The sequence below is a fragment of the Neofelis nebulosa genome, chromosome 13 (genome assembly GCF_028018385.1).
Source record: "Neofelis nebulosa isolate mNeoNeb1 chromosome 13, mNeoNeb1.pri, whole genome shotgun sequence".
Lineage (NCBI taxonomy): Eukaryota > Metazoa > Chordata > Mammalia > Carnivora > Felidae > Neofelis > Neofelis nebulosa.
In genome coordinates, this window is record NC_080794.1 from 69,447,861 (window position 1) to 69,460,010 (window position 12,150).

General features: G+C 41.9%; 1 protein-coding gene across 5 annotated transcripts in view; it reads right to left on the minus strand.

Annotated features, from left to right (window-relative positions):
- SORCS1 (sortilin related VPS10 domain containing receptor 1) overlaps nucleotides 1–12,150 on the minus strand; it is a 548,833-nt gene that overhangs the window by 223,037 nt on the left and 313,646 nt on the right. For all 5 annotated transcript variants that reach the window (XM_058697716.1, XM_058697713.1, XM_058697717.1 and 2 more), the window contains exon 4: nucleotides 8,037–8,195. In XM_058697716.1, coding sequence (XP_058553699.1) covers nucleotides 8,037–8,195 — 159 coding nt within the window. The remainder of the gene's footprint in view (nucleotides 1–8,036; nucleotides 8,196–12,150) is intronic.

Sequence of the window (12,150 nt, forward strand, 5' to 3'; positions counted from 1 at the left end):
GGATGACATTTAGCAAGCTCCCTGGTTTCCACTCTAATTGCCAGTTTTGTATTTGGATACTTACATTATTTACATATTCATGAGAATAGAAATCAGCTCTGACATTGGAAAATTTCAAGCACATGGAAATCCTACCAAATCAGCAAGGACTATAATGCTCAACATATTTCATATACATAACTGAGTGCCTTTTTACTTACTGTTGTGCCTTGGAGAAACAGGATGGCAATAGGTAGCTATGCGTTTCCTAAGTGCACTTGTGCAGAAATTATTTGACTATCCCCGGGGAGCTGAGTTTCAAGGATCTATTTATCATTTATTACAATCTTGCCCTTTTGACATTTAGGGGCTACCAGGTCTATTAAAAAACAAGCAGAGTTACTGTGAAGACAAATGCTTTAATATTTAATGGTTTACTGTTATTATAATCAATACTTTCTGAGTACTGCGCATTGGTTCTTCCTTGCTCCATTCATTCTGGTTCCATGGTACCTTTCAGCGATTGAATGCTAAGGGGGCATCTGACATTGACCTAAATGTCTATGACTTCAGGTACTGGGGAGACACCGAACTGCTGCTAAGGCAGCCCGTGTCTAAATCCAGCGACACCACACCAGGTCGGCTCACTCTCAGGCCTCTGAATCATACACTGGCTGGCAGTTCTACGATGCTTACTCTTCACCAGGCTCTGTGGTAAGTGTTTTACACATGTTATATCAGCACCCTCACACGGTCCCGTGAGGCACATTCTCTTATTGTTACTTCTACTTTACAGTTGTAGAACCCATACGGTGACCTGCCAAAGGTCACCCTGCCATTGGTAGGACCTGACAGAGTAGAGAGCTCATGATCTCATCTGGCTTGCTGTATTGTCTCCTACTGGCAAGAAAGCACTACGACTGAGTTTTGGAAAATGCTGACCTTTATTCCTTTTTCAAGCAGTCACAGTTTGCCAAGATCCAGAACAACCAAGATCAGCAATGGCTTTCTGTTAGGACGTAGGAAAGATTAAAAAGGAATGGAGGGAGGGAGGTGTTTTGTTTTTGTTTGTTTTGTTGTTGTTGTTGTTGTTGTTGTTGTTGTTGTTGTTGTTTTTGGTTTTTAGGAATGGATATGAAACTAAAAGGAGTATTTTTTTTATTTACTTTTATACAGGTTACTAAAATTCTATCGTATGCTATTGAACACATTGGCAGTATAATTTTCCTTTTCTATCAATATATCATTTTAGCTCAAAGTTAGTCTTCACTCATGCAGAGAATGCCGACTGTTAATATTTAGGGTTTCAGTTATGTGTGAAAAGAGCCTTCTTATCAAAACATGTTCGCCCCCTTCAAAGCTATGATTCGGTTTTGTGTATATCTCACACATACACATAAATGCCAAAATATTGAAGGTGAGGTAACATGCAACCCTTAGGATTTCTTGCTTCTTTCAAAAACTGTGATTCTTTGGAATACAGAGGAGTTGAGCAGGCTCTCACATGATATTACTTGGAATGCTGAATCATCGAGCTCCAGAATAAATGAAACAATATAAACTGGTGAATATTCTAGAACTGCCACAAAATGAAGGGTAGCCCACCAAATTATCCTGAAGGTTCTGTCTTACTGCCACAGAATTGATCACCCAATTTGGATGCATTTTTTAAAAAATTCACAACACAGGGGCACCTGAGTGGCTCAGGCGGTTAAGTGGATGACTTTTGACTTTGGCTCAGGTCATGATCTCACGGTTTGTGAGATCGAGCCCTGCACTGGGCTTTGAGCTGACAGTGCAGAGCCTGCTTGGGATTCTCTCTCTCTTCCCCTCACTCTCTGTCCTCCCATGCTCTTTCTCTCTCTCAAAATAAATACATAAAACTTATAAAAAAATCACAAAACAATTTAACGTCTAAAATAAAACTGACAGGGAGATCCATGAACAGGAGAAAAAGAAAGCTGATGGGAAAGACAGAAGGGAAAGAAAAGTGATTTGGGGACTAATGCAAGGCAGCAAGATGAGATTTACTCTCCCCTCACCATTTTCTGTTTTAAGTTTTTGAGCTGGTTGGGGCGCCTGAGTGGTTCAGTCAAGTGTCCGACTTCAGCTCAGGTCATGATCTCACGGTTCGTGAGTTCAAGCCCCATGTCAGGCTCTGTGCTAACAGTCTGGAGCCTGGAGCTTGCTTCAGATTCTGTGTCTCCCTCTCTCTCTGCACCCCACCCACACACGTGCTCATGCTTTATCTCTCTCTCAAAAATAAATAACATTTTTTTTTAAATTTGAGTTAGTTGTAAATACTTAAAAGTATGAAAATACCATATCTAATAGACCAGGATTCCTTCTCTTGAGAAAATATGAAGGTCTGGTGACACTGGACGAGCCACCCAAGGCTGCAAGAACAACAGGGTGGAGCCTCCCAACACCTCCCCACCCCCACCCCTCTAAATGTCTACATGAACACCTGCTCTCCACCTCACAGCCCAGACCCAGCCGCTTTGTTCGGTACGGTTTCTTGCTTGTCGTTCATGGCCTCAATGAACTTGGATATCCACAAGGGCGGCAAGACGAAGTACACCTCCTGGGACCAGAGAAAAAGGGTCAGAGCCAGCAGGCCCCCCTGCAGATCTTTACCAGGGGGTTAAGTGGAGCAAGCAGGTGAGGGGGCTTTTCCTCTAGAGCTGCTCACTGGCCTGAGCCCCAAGTGGTCATGTTGCTTTCCCAACACTGCAGACCCCCCCCCCCCGCTTTAAAAATTGTCCCCCAGTGCAACCCCTAATGGAGAGGCCGGGAGCCCAGTGCCATGGTGGTCTGCAAAGCTGAGGTATATGCACATTCCTATAATTTTCTTCTTCTTTTTTTTCTCTTTCAGTCACATCTGCGTTTTGTTTTCTCTCATTTCAAATGTTTCCCAACACATCATGTTTAGTGAGGTGTTTAAGACAGACTGAGAGATGCCGTTGGAGGCAATGTTTTACAGCACAGTTTGTACACTAGTTTATTGCCAAATTAAAATAGAGATGTAATCTGGCAGACTCAGCCTGCTGCTAAGCCTTCCTTGGGTGGTTTCCTGCACTGAGGCAAGCAAGTGAGGGGAAACTAGCAAGGAAGTGAAGAACTCTCTCTCTGCTTTCCGGTGCCGGCTCCATTTCCGAATGCAAAGAAACAAACAAACAAACAACCAAATGTACAGGATGTTTGCTTTGCGGACTGCTTAATTACGGAAATAAAAAAGATAATAAATAAATAAAGGAGAGCAAGATCTTGGTGGTCCTGTACTAAATGCTATGCATTCTTTGTTGTGTCCATTGTGACTGACTGCTATTTTGTAAGAATTCTTAGTAGTGTGACCTTATGGGACCAGTATCCCTCTGTCCATTTGACAAAATTTCCATAGTATCTATTATATTTACATTTCTGGAGATTTCAGGGCTTTCCAAAGGCACACCTTCACAAAGACCCATTAGAAGCCAAGGAGGCTAACTCCTTTGTCTATACTGCATTAGGTCCCGGACAGGGCTCCCTAAGTAGCCAGGGTACTTCAGGACCTTAAAGGGAAAATCAAGAAAGCTTTCACCTCTTGGCAACCATCTAGACATTGAATATCATAGTCAGATTTCTCTCAGAAAAAAAAAAAAGACTGAAACATCAGAAGGCCTGATTTTATGAATTCTGAGGGCCTTTGTCCATACACATTTGTCCATGATGAAAAGCTATTTTTAAGAAAACAAATCTGATTTCCTATGGAATTGGTGGCCAGTAAAACTCTCTCTTGGGCCAGAAAGGACAACAGGCTCAACAAAACACTTTGGGTCCTTTAAAATGCGCACATCAAAAAGCCTCCTCTGGGTACTGAGGCACACAAGATGAAATGCAGGCAGAGCAGAACACCACAGCCCATATGGGCTCTGTCCTGCAAGCCAGGGCTCCAGACTCCGTCCTCAGAGCCTTAAAAGTCTCCTGCACTGAAGGAGAGAAAAGGCAACGGCAGGGAAGTAAGGGGAAAACAAGGGTGGCAAAAGAGGGAGAGTATGTTTTCAAAAGAGGGAGGGCACGTCTGAGAAGACAATGGGGGCAGGAGACCAGGAGGAGGGGGGAGAGGAGGACTCTGTTCACGGGTGAGTTCTCAAGGAGTGGCCACCTGAAGAAGATTCTTTCAAAGGGACGGCACCTTTTACTTGAGGATTCTGTTCACCATAGGCTGGCGTAGAAAAGCATCCAGCGGCGCGAGGACCAGCAATGAGACTAAGATCTTCACGGGGAGTTCTGCCGCAGCAGCAATAGCAGTTGTCACAGAAAAACTGATGAGCAATCCTTACATGAAAGAAGAAATGTTCCCTTTTCCTGGGCAAATATAGTCATTGGCCTGCCGACACCAGCACAGGGCTCTCCTTGGTGCTCAGTGCAGCATCTCATCAGTGTTAAAAGCTCCATGATTCATGGGTGTTTGCCAGCTATTATTTTCATATCACTGACCCACCCAAGTGGCCACATACCCTTTCCACTTGACTTCCAGCCAACCTCATTGGCCAACGGCTCATCTTATGGCTGCAGCCCACTTGCCTCCCAGCAAATGCCCCACTCCTCATTCTGTGATTTAAGCCCTAAGATATGGAGTACTCTATCCCCTACTCATCTTAGAAGGCTATCTACAATTTTTTTTTTTTTTCTAGGATGATTTCTCCTTCACTCTCTCTAGGAAAAACAGAGAGCTCAGCAGTAAGGTTGGTGTCTTTCTGCCTATCTGCTAATCTCTAGATGTCATAATCAAGAATGAGAATGCTACCAAATTTCATATAAGCCTTTATTCCATTCACTGAACTTTGACATGTGATACCAATGAGTGTTTTTTCTCTTTGGGGGAAATTCATTAACTTCTCATAGTTTTGGTTTGTTAGCTACATACCAGCAAAGACTGTTAAGGCTCCTTCCAGCTCTAAAGTGATAGAATTCATTTGGTCCATGGTCACAGAAGGTATTTTTGGTCCAGACCAGGACTACTGCCATATAATCCTAACCGGTCTTCTTGCTTTTGACCTCATATTATCCCAGTTCATCCTAACTTTGCTACCAGAATAACCTTCGTAGTGTATACCTCTGAAGACATCATCACACTGGCCAAATTTTTCAAAAGGGTCCTAATTATGAAAGCAAAACTTATTTTGCCTAGAAGTCAGGCAGTCAAAACAGCAAAAAGCAGTCAAGATCAGATTCCAAAAATATATACAGAATTAACTTTACTAAATTTCAGTTTCAGTCAAATGGACGCATTCTCAACCCTGTGAACACTGTTTTTCTAACTTTATATTATTGCTTAGGACATTCCTCTTGTGTACAGTGTGGTCCTTCAAACAGAAATATGACATATATTATTTAAGGTCAAGGTGAAATCATTTCATACGATCTCTATCTCCTGAACTTTGGGCTGCCAATTTCATATAATCCATCCGGCTACTTCAACTGGGTATCTGTTATGTGTGAATGAGGGTACTGCCTTTTTGGTTTCTCTTAGGCTATTAGTGAACTCATGTACATTTATCTTCTCTCCCCGCATGGACTGAACACTCCTTGATAAACTGATTTAGACCAACACTGCACCATGAGGAGCATCTACAACAGAGCTGGAGGAGTCTAATGTATTTTTGTCCATCTCATTGGAAGTGCACCTGCAAGCATACTTATTTGTGTAAACACGTGTTAAGGCAAAGACCAACACCAAGTACCATTCACCAAGTACTGTGGCTGAGTTGGGGCCACAACTCAGATGTCCACACTCCTCCAGGGTTGTTCACTCGGCCACAGTGGCTGTGGGAGGCCCTGTTTGAAGTGCTGGAACATGAAGGGTTACATGTGTGGGCATCTCTTCCAGCACAACTGTAGAGTTTCTACTTAGCCAGGTAAATCTGGTCCTCACTGTGCCTCTGGCATCAGGGGGAAAATTAACCAACAGTCAAATAAAATACAGTCAACCCAGTGGATTAAATGACTAATACTCTGTGTCCCGAGCTGCTCAGCCTCGCCTCTGGTAACTGCACCATCTTGGACCAGATGCACTGTGGCCTGACTCCAGGAATGAAATTTTACATTCTGCTGAAAGGGTAGCCAGGCTGCTCAAGAGGAAAAGAAGATACTAATTGTAAATCTTTTCTATTTTTAGGCTCAATGTGCATTTTCTTTGGCAGAATAAAACTCCAATCCTAAGAATTTTAATTTGCCACCTCCAAAATGCCCGAGTCAGTAGAGATCTTGGAAGGTTGCGTCTACCCTTCCCCTGCCTTCAGGAAGAACCCCGCACATCTACATCTGCTCGACAGAAAAAAAAAAACAAACCCTAGAATAACCTCCTCACTCACAGAAGTTCGGTATCTCTTTAAATATATGTAATTTCTAGCACAAGATTCCCATAAAAAGATTTTGCAGAATAACTTCACTGAATCATTCACTTCACAAAGAGCATTGCAATATTTCACCTATTTTCTCATTGGCTTTTATAGCTAGAGTCTCATATTTGCCTGTAAATCCTTTGTTTCTTTAATTGTATCTGCTGTTGCTCACCTTATATTCTACCTGAAAATTTAAGCTTCTTAAAAGCAGGGACTAGTCAGAGTGGCCAAAATGAAGAAATCAGGAGACTATAGATGCTGGAGAGGATGTGGAGAAACAGGAACCCTCTTGCACTGTTGGTGGGAATGCAAATTGGTGCAGCCGCTCTGGAAAGCAGTGTGGAGGTTTCTCAGAAAATTAAAAATAGACCTACCCTATGACCCAGCAATAGCACTGCTAGGAATTTATCCAAGGGATACAGGAGTACTGATGCATAGGGGCACTTGTACCCCAATGTTTATAGCAGCACTCTCAACAATAGCCAAATTATGGAAAGAGCCTAAATGTCCATCAACTGATGAATGGATAAAGAAATTGTGGTTTATATACACAATGGAATACTACGTGGCAATGAGAAAAAATGAAATATGGCCTTTTGTAGCAACGTGGATGGAACTGGAGAGTGTGATGCTAAGTGAAATAAGCCATACAGAGAAAGACAGATACCATATGCTTTCACTCTTATGTGGATCCTGAGAAACGTAACAGAAACCCATGGGGGAGGGGAAGGGAAAAAAAAAAAAAAAAGAGGCTAGAGTGGGAGAGAGCCAAAGCATAAGAGACTGTTAAAAACTGAGAACAAACTGAGGGTTGATGGGGGGTGGGAGGGAGGGCAGGGTGGGTGATGGGTATTGAGGAGGGCACCTTTTGGGATGAGCACTGGGTGTTGTATGGAAACCAATTTGACAGTAAATTTCATATATTAAAAAAAATAAAATAAAATAAAATAACCAGAGAGAAAAAAAAAAAGCAGGGACTAGAGATATTTTATAGTGTATGTGTAGTATATAGTATATATCCCATAAAATATATACACATCTCTCTCTCTCTCTCTCTCTCTCTCACACACACACACACACACACACACACACACACTAGCACAACCTCAGTCAATGTTCTTAAAAAGTAGACCTCTCCTTCAGCACAACCACCAAGAGAAGACAGAGTTGTCTTGTCAGCGTGAAATGACTTGGTTCTGAATAATGTCCTCTATGAACATTATCACTGCTCCTCTGGCCATGTCTCTCACTGTTTTAGCAAATCACTAGTGTTCTTCACCTTTTTAGAGTTTTCCTTCCCAAGAAGGCTCTGAAAAATAGCTCTGGGCCCTTAATCCAGAAAAATGCTCACATCTCCACATGCACAAAACACTGTCTCAAATTCCATGGGGGGGTAGGAGCCCCTGATGGCCCATGGCATCTATTAATAACTGCTTCTCCACCATGTCTTCCTTAGTGTCAGGCTCTTCCCTTGTATGTTATTTCAGATATTTACACAGCTCAAGCAAGCACCTTGAAATCCTCCTTGCTGCTCCCAACCCCCTGGTTCAGAGTTCAGGCTACTGCACAGAACAAAAGTCACTGCCGAGAAGAAAGGTAGAGACAATCAACTCGTGGTCCATTCCCTGGAAAACCAGGCACTGTTGTCTCGAATGAGGTAATTATGCTCACCTTTTGGTCTTGGCTGTATGCCAGAATCCAGTCCTCTTGCTTGGGGTGGAAAAGCAAGCTCTGAATGTAAAAGTTCAGCCGGTACTTCTGATAGGTGGCCCCTTCATCTGAGCTGATCAGTAAGCTGCTCTCAATCTCCGGGTCTGTGAGTAACATGATCTGCAGCCGAGAATTGTTGGGGAAAGAAGACAACAAAACGTTAAGTTTCCAAACTTACAAAAACTAAAGAAAGAAGCTAACAGTTCGGTAAGACAGCAGGAAGGACTAAAGAATGCTTGGCTAAACAAGGACATTGGCTCTGTCGCTTTGTTCTCCTGGACCAATGCCATGAAACTGTTTTCACTAAAAAATCAAAGAGGCAGACAAGCTGAAAGGGAGAGGAAAGAATGAAGTGCATTTTATTGTCTTCTATGGGTCTCCTTGTATTTTCTCAAGGTTATGTCCTTAATCTGAAATATGCCCTACTGTTCCCCTAACCTCAGCCCTCTTTCCTACTGGGCCTTGTCTACTTTCCATTCAAGACTTGTCATAGTCTGCTATGGTTAAGGTGGAAAGAAAGAGAAAGAGGATGGGGCCCATTCCTTTTTTCCTCTAATCATAAGCCCTCTTATTCACACCAACAATATTCTGTGTCCTCCTACGTTTAATCTGATTTTCTGAGTCTTGACTCAAAGGCTGAGCTTTCTAAATCCCCCTCTGGAAATTGTATAAAGGCCAGATTTTATCACCTTTAAACCTATTTTATAATTTGCTGATTTATTTTGCTTCTCATCTACATACTCCCTACTAGTACATCAACTCAATGAGAACAGGGATCTGTGATATTCCTCTCTTTTTCTCCCCCACAAGCATACTCCCAGCAGCTAGAGTAAGGCCCCGCATATTTTAGAAACTCAGTGAGTACTTTCCAAATGAATGGATGAATAAATAAATGGATAAATGAATGAATGTATACATGAACGAATGAATGAATGAATAGAGTTTTCAGACCAGTCACGTCCAATAGAAAGATGCCCAGAATAGTTGGAGCAGATATGAATGGAAGTGCCATGGAAAAGTATCGGATGTTCTTCTCAATCTTTAGCCTACTGACCAAGAAATATGCTTTACATGTGTAAACACTCACAGCTTCAGATGCTTTGTCCTTTCTCGTGAGGATGGTTGACCTTGGCCAGAGCAGTGTGAACAATCCACAAGAGCAACAAGATGGAGGGGCTGCCCTGAAAACGGACTTTTATTCTCTCATTTTATGCCTCTAGGAATGTGTGATAAAGTACCTCATTCCCGACTCTCTGCAGGTCTCCTTTCACTCAGTCAATGTGCACACCTAATGCCTCCAGACAGGTGGCCTTAATGCCACCCATTAACTTGTTCCCCATCAACTTATTAATTTTTTTTTTTTTTTTTTTTTTTTTTTTTTTTTTTTTCAACGTTTATTTTATTTTTTGGGACAGAGAGAGACAGAGCATGAACGGGGGAGGGACAGAGAGAGAGGGAGACACAGAATCGGAAACAGGCTCCAGGCTCTGAGCCATCAGCCCAGAGCCTGACGCGGGGCTCGAACTCACAGACCGTGAGATCGTGACCTGGCTGAAGTCGGACGCTTAACCGACTGCGCCACCCAGGCGCCCCCCCCATCAACTTATTAATTGGCACTTTCTGAGTTTGGTTCAGAGAAGCATGAAAGATATGCTTAATGTGTGGTCGTATGAAGAGAAATCACTGCCGCCCAGGGTTTAAAGACTGCCAGCTGAGGAAGCAGCAGTTCCAGGAAAAGAAGAGAGAGGAAAGAAAAGGAAAAAAAAATAGGGTCATGTCATAAAAGATCAAACACATGGGGCTTTCTCAAGTGTGCGGAGGCAATCATATTAAAACCTCAGAATAGCCAGCGTCATCTTTGCAAGTGGTGTCCTGTCACTGCCAATGGCACATGACCACCGCACGCCAGACACACTCAGCCTGGATTGTGTTTCTGTAACCCAGGATGAATTTAAAGCTCCTTGCTATTCCTTCAACCCACCCTTGTTGAAGGAGAAAAAGGGATGTGGTGGAGTAAGCGGGATGCTGTGGCCGTCAGCCACACTCTGCACAAGATGAAAAGCACACCTAAAACTGGAGACTAATTGCCTCCTTCCATGTTCCGGGGAAGCTGCTGTCCACCAACCAGAAATTCTGACAAAGTTACACGGGCCTCTCTGTCTTGCACTCACCAAGTGGACAGGGTTCCCTCATCGGATGGCGGAGACAGAACTGCCAGATAATCGACTAAGTACAAGTCACGTGGCTTCATTAAACTCTACCTTATGCACTAAGAAAGGACATTCAGATGGTTCCTAAATTCACAAGAATACTTGCAGGTGATTTCACATTTATTGGCACATAAAAGCTGTCATTTTCCAAATAACAAACAAGTCATCAAATGATCGCACTGCTTTGTGTCTCCAACCACAGTCGACAATAATACATAACAACCTTTCGGCTCTACCGCCAGAAAGTAATTTCCATGATAGTATGAAGAGGATCGATTCTGTAGAGCGGCCATTGTCTCAGGCAAGGTGATTTTTTTTTTCCTCCTCTGACTTTCTATTTCCCTGTCAACCAAAATATGTTTTCCTTTCTTCCCATGAGAGCAGACTGCACCACCTGCTTCCCCTGGCAGACTGTTTCATCAAAATAAAAACAGTAGGCCTACAGAATATCCTCAAATCAAGCTGATTTTCATGTGTCATCTAAAATATTTTTGAGACTCACTAATGGTGTAAGTCATGAGACCATATGAGATATTCCAGATAATACTGGCTGAGGGGAGATAGAATAACACAAGCATTTTCAAACGCAAGGATACTTAATTATTAAATAAACAAAACTCCTGACCCCCTTGGTTTTTTATTCCGAATGCTAAAAGTATATAGACCCAAATCTCAGCTTCTCTCTCCAGTCCTCACCTGAAACCCTATCTGAAAATCTGACATTTTGGAAATGATGGAAGATGTCAGGAAATTCTCCCCTGTAAGATTTATAGGTGTATCTGTATGACACAAACCTTCCAGTGGTTCCTCTCTCAAATCTCTGCTCAAATTCAGGCAAAACAAACAGGTCAATCTGGACCCATTTTTATTTAGCCATTTTTATTGCACAAACAACTTTGTAAGGCTGCAGAAGAATTTAAAATAAAAGAAAAATAAATTGCTCATGACCCTATTCCTTGAACAAGTCAAACCATGTGTGTGCTTCCCTCTACTTCTTTATTCGCATCTATATATAATATCATGGATGTAGTGGGTTTTCCCACTTAATATAATGGCCTATGTTCATTTCTAACTGAACCAGAAACACACAAATGCATATCCACACACGAGTATGTACCATTGTGTATAAAATATTTCAATTACTTAATCATAGCCTTCAACATAATTAGGTTACAATCAGTGTAGTGGTTGAGTAGCGATAAGTACTTGACAATTCACTGTTAACTGAATACATAGAATCCTATTATTTCAGTCATTAAATTCAAATTTTTTTAGTAATTTATTCAAATGGGTTGAGGTTTATGGTATCCTTTTGAAGGTTATTACAAGTAAATAAGTTAAGAAGTAAATAATGAATTTAAGCAACATCTAAATAGAAAAATGTTTAACCTATTTGAGAAAAAGAAACAATGTAAAAATAAATGTGATCCAATCTTTAGACATAAATGATGGCATTTATAAATAAAGTTCTATCTTCTCAAAAAGGTGTTCTCCTAGGAAATATTATCAAAATAATACCTTCAAGTTACTTAATACTCCTCAAAAAATAACAGATTGCACTTCTTTTTTTAAGTTTATTTATTTTGAGAGGGAGAGAGAGTACATGCCTGTACATATGAGTAGAGGAGGGGCAGAGAGAGAGGGAGACAGAGAATCACACTTAGGCTCCACTCAGTCAGTGCAGGCAGAGCCTGATGTGGGGCTCAAACCCATGAACCATGAGATCATGACCTGATCAAACATGAACCATGAGATCATGACCTGAGATGGAATCAAGAGTTGGATGCTCAACTGATTGAGCCACCCAGGTGCCTCAACAGATTATATTTCTTAAATATGTTCAATGATCCCTGGTTTTGCTGGTT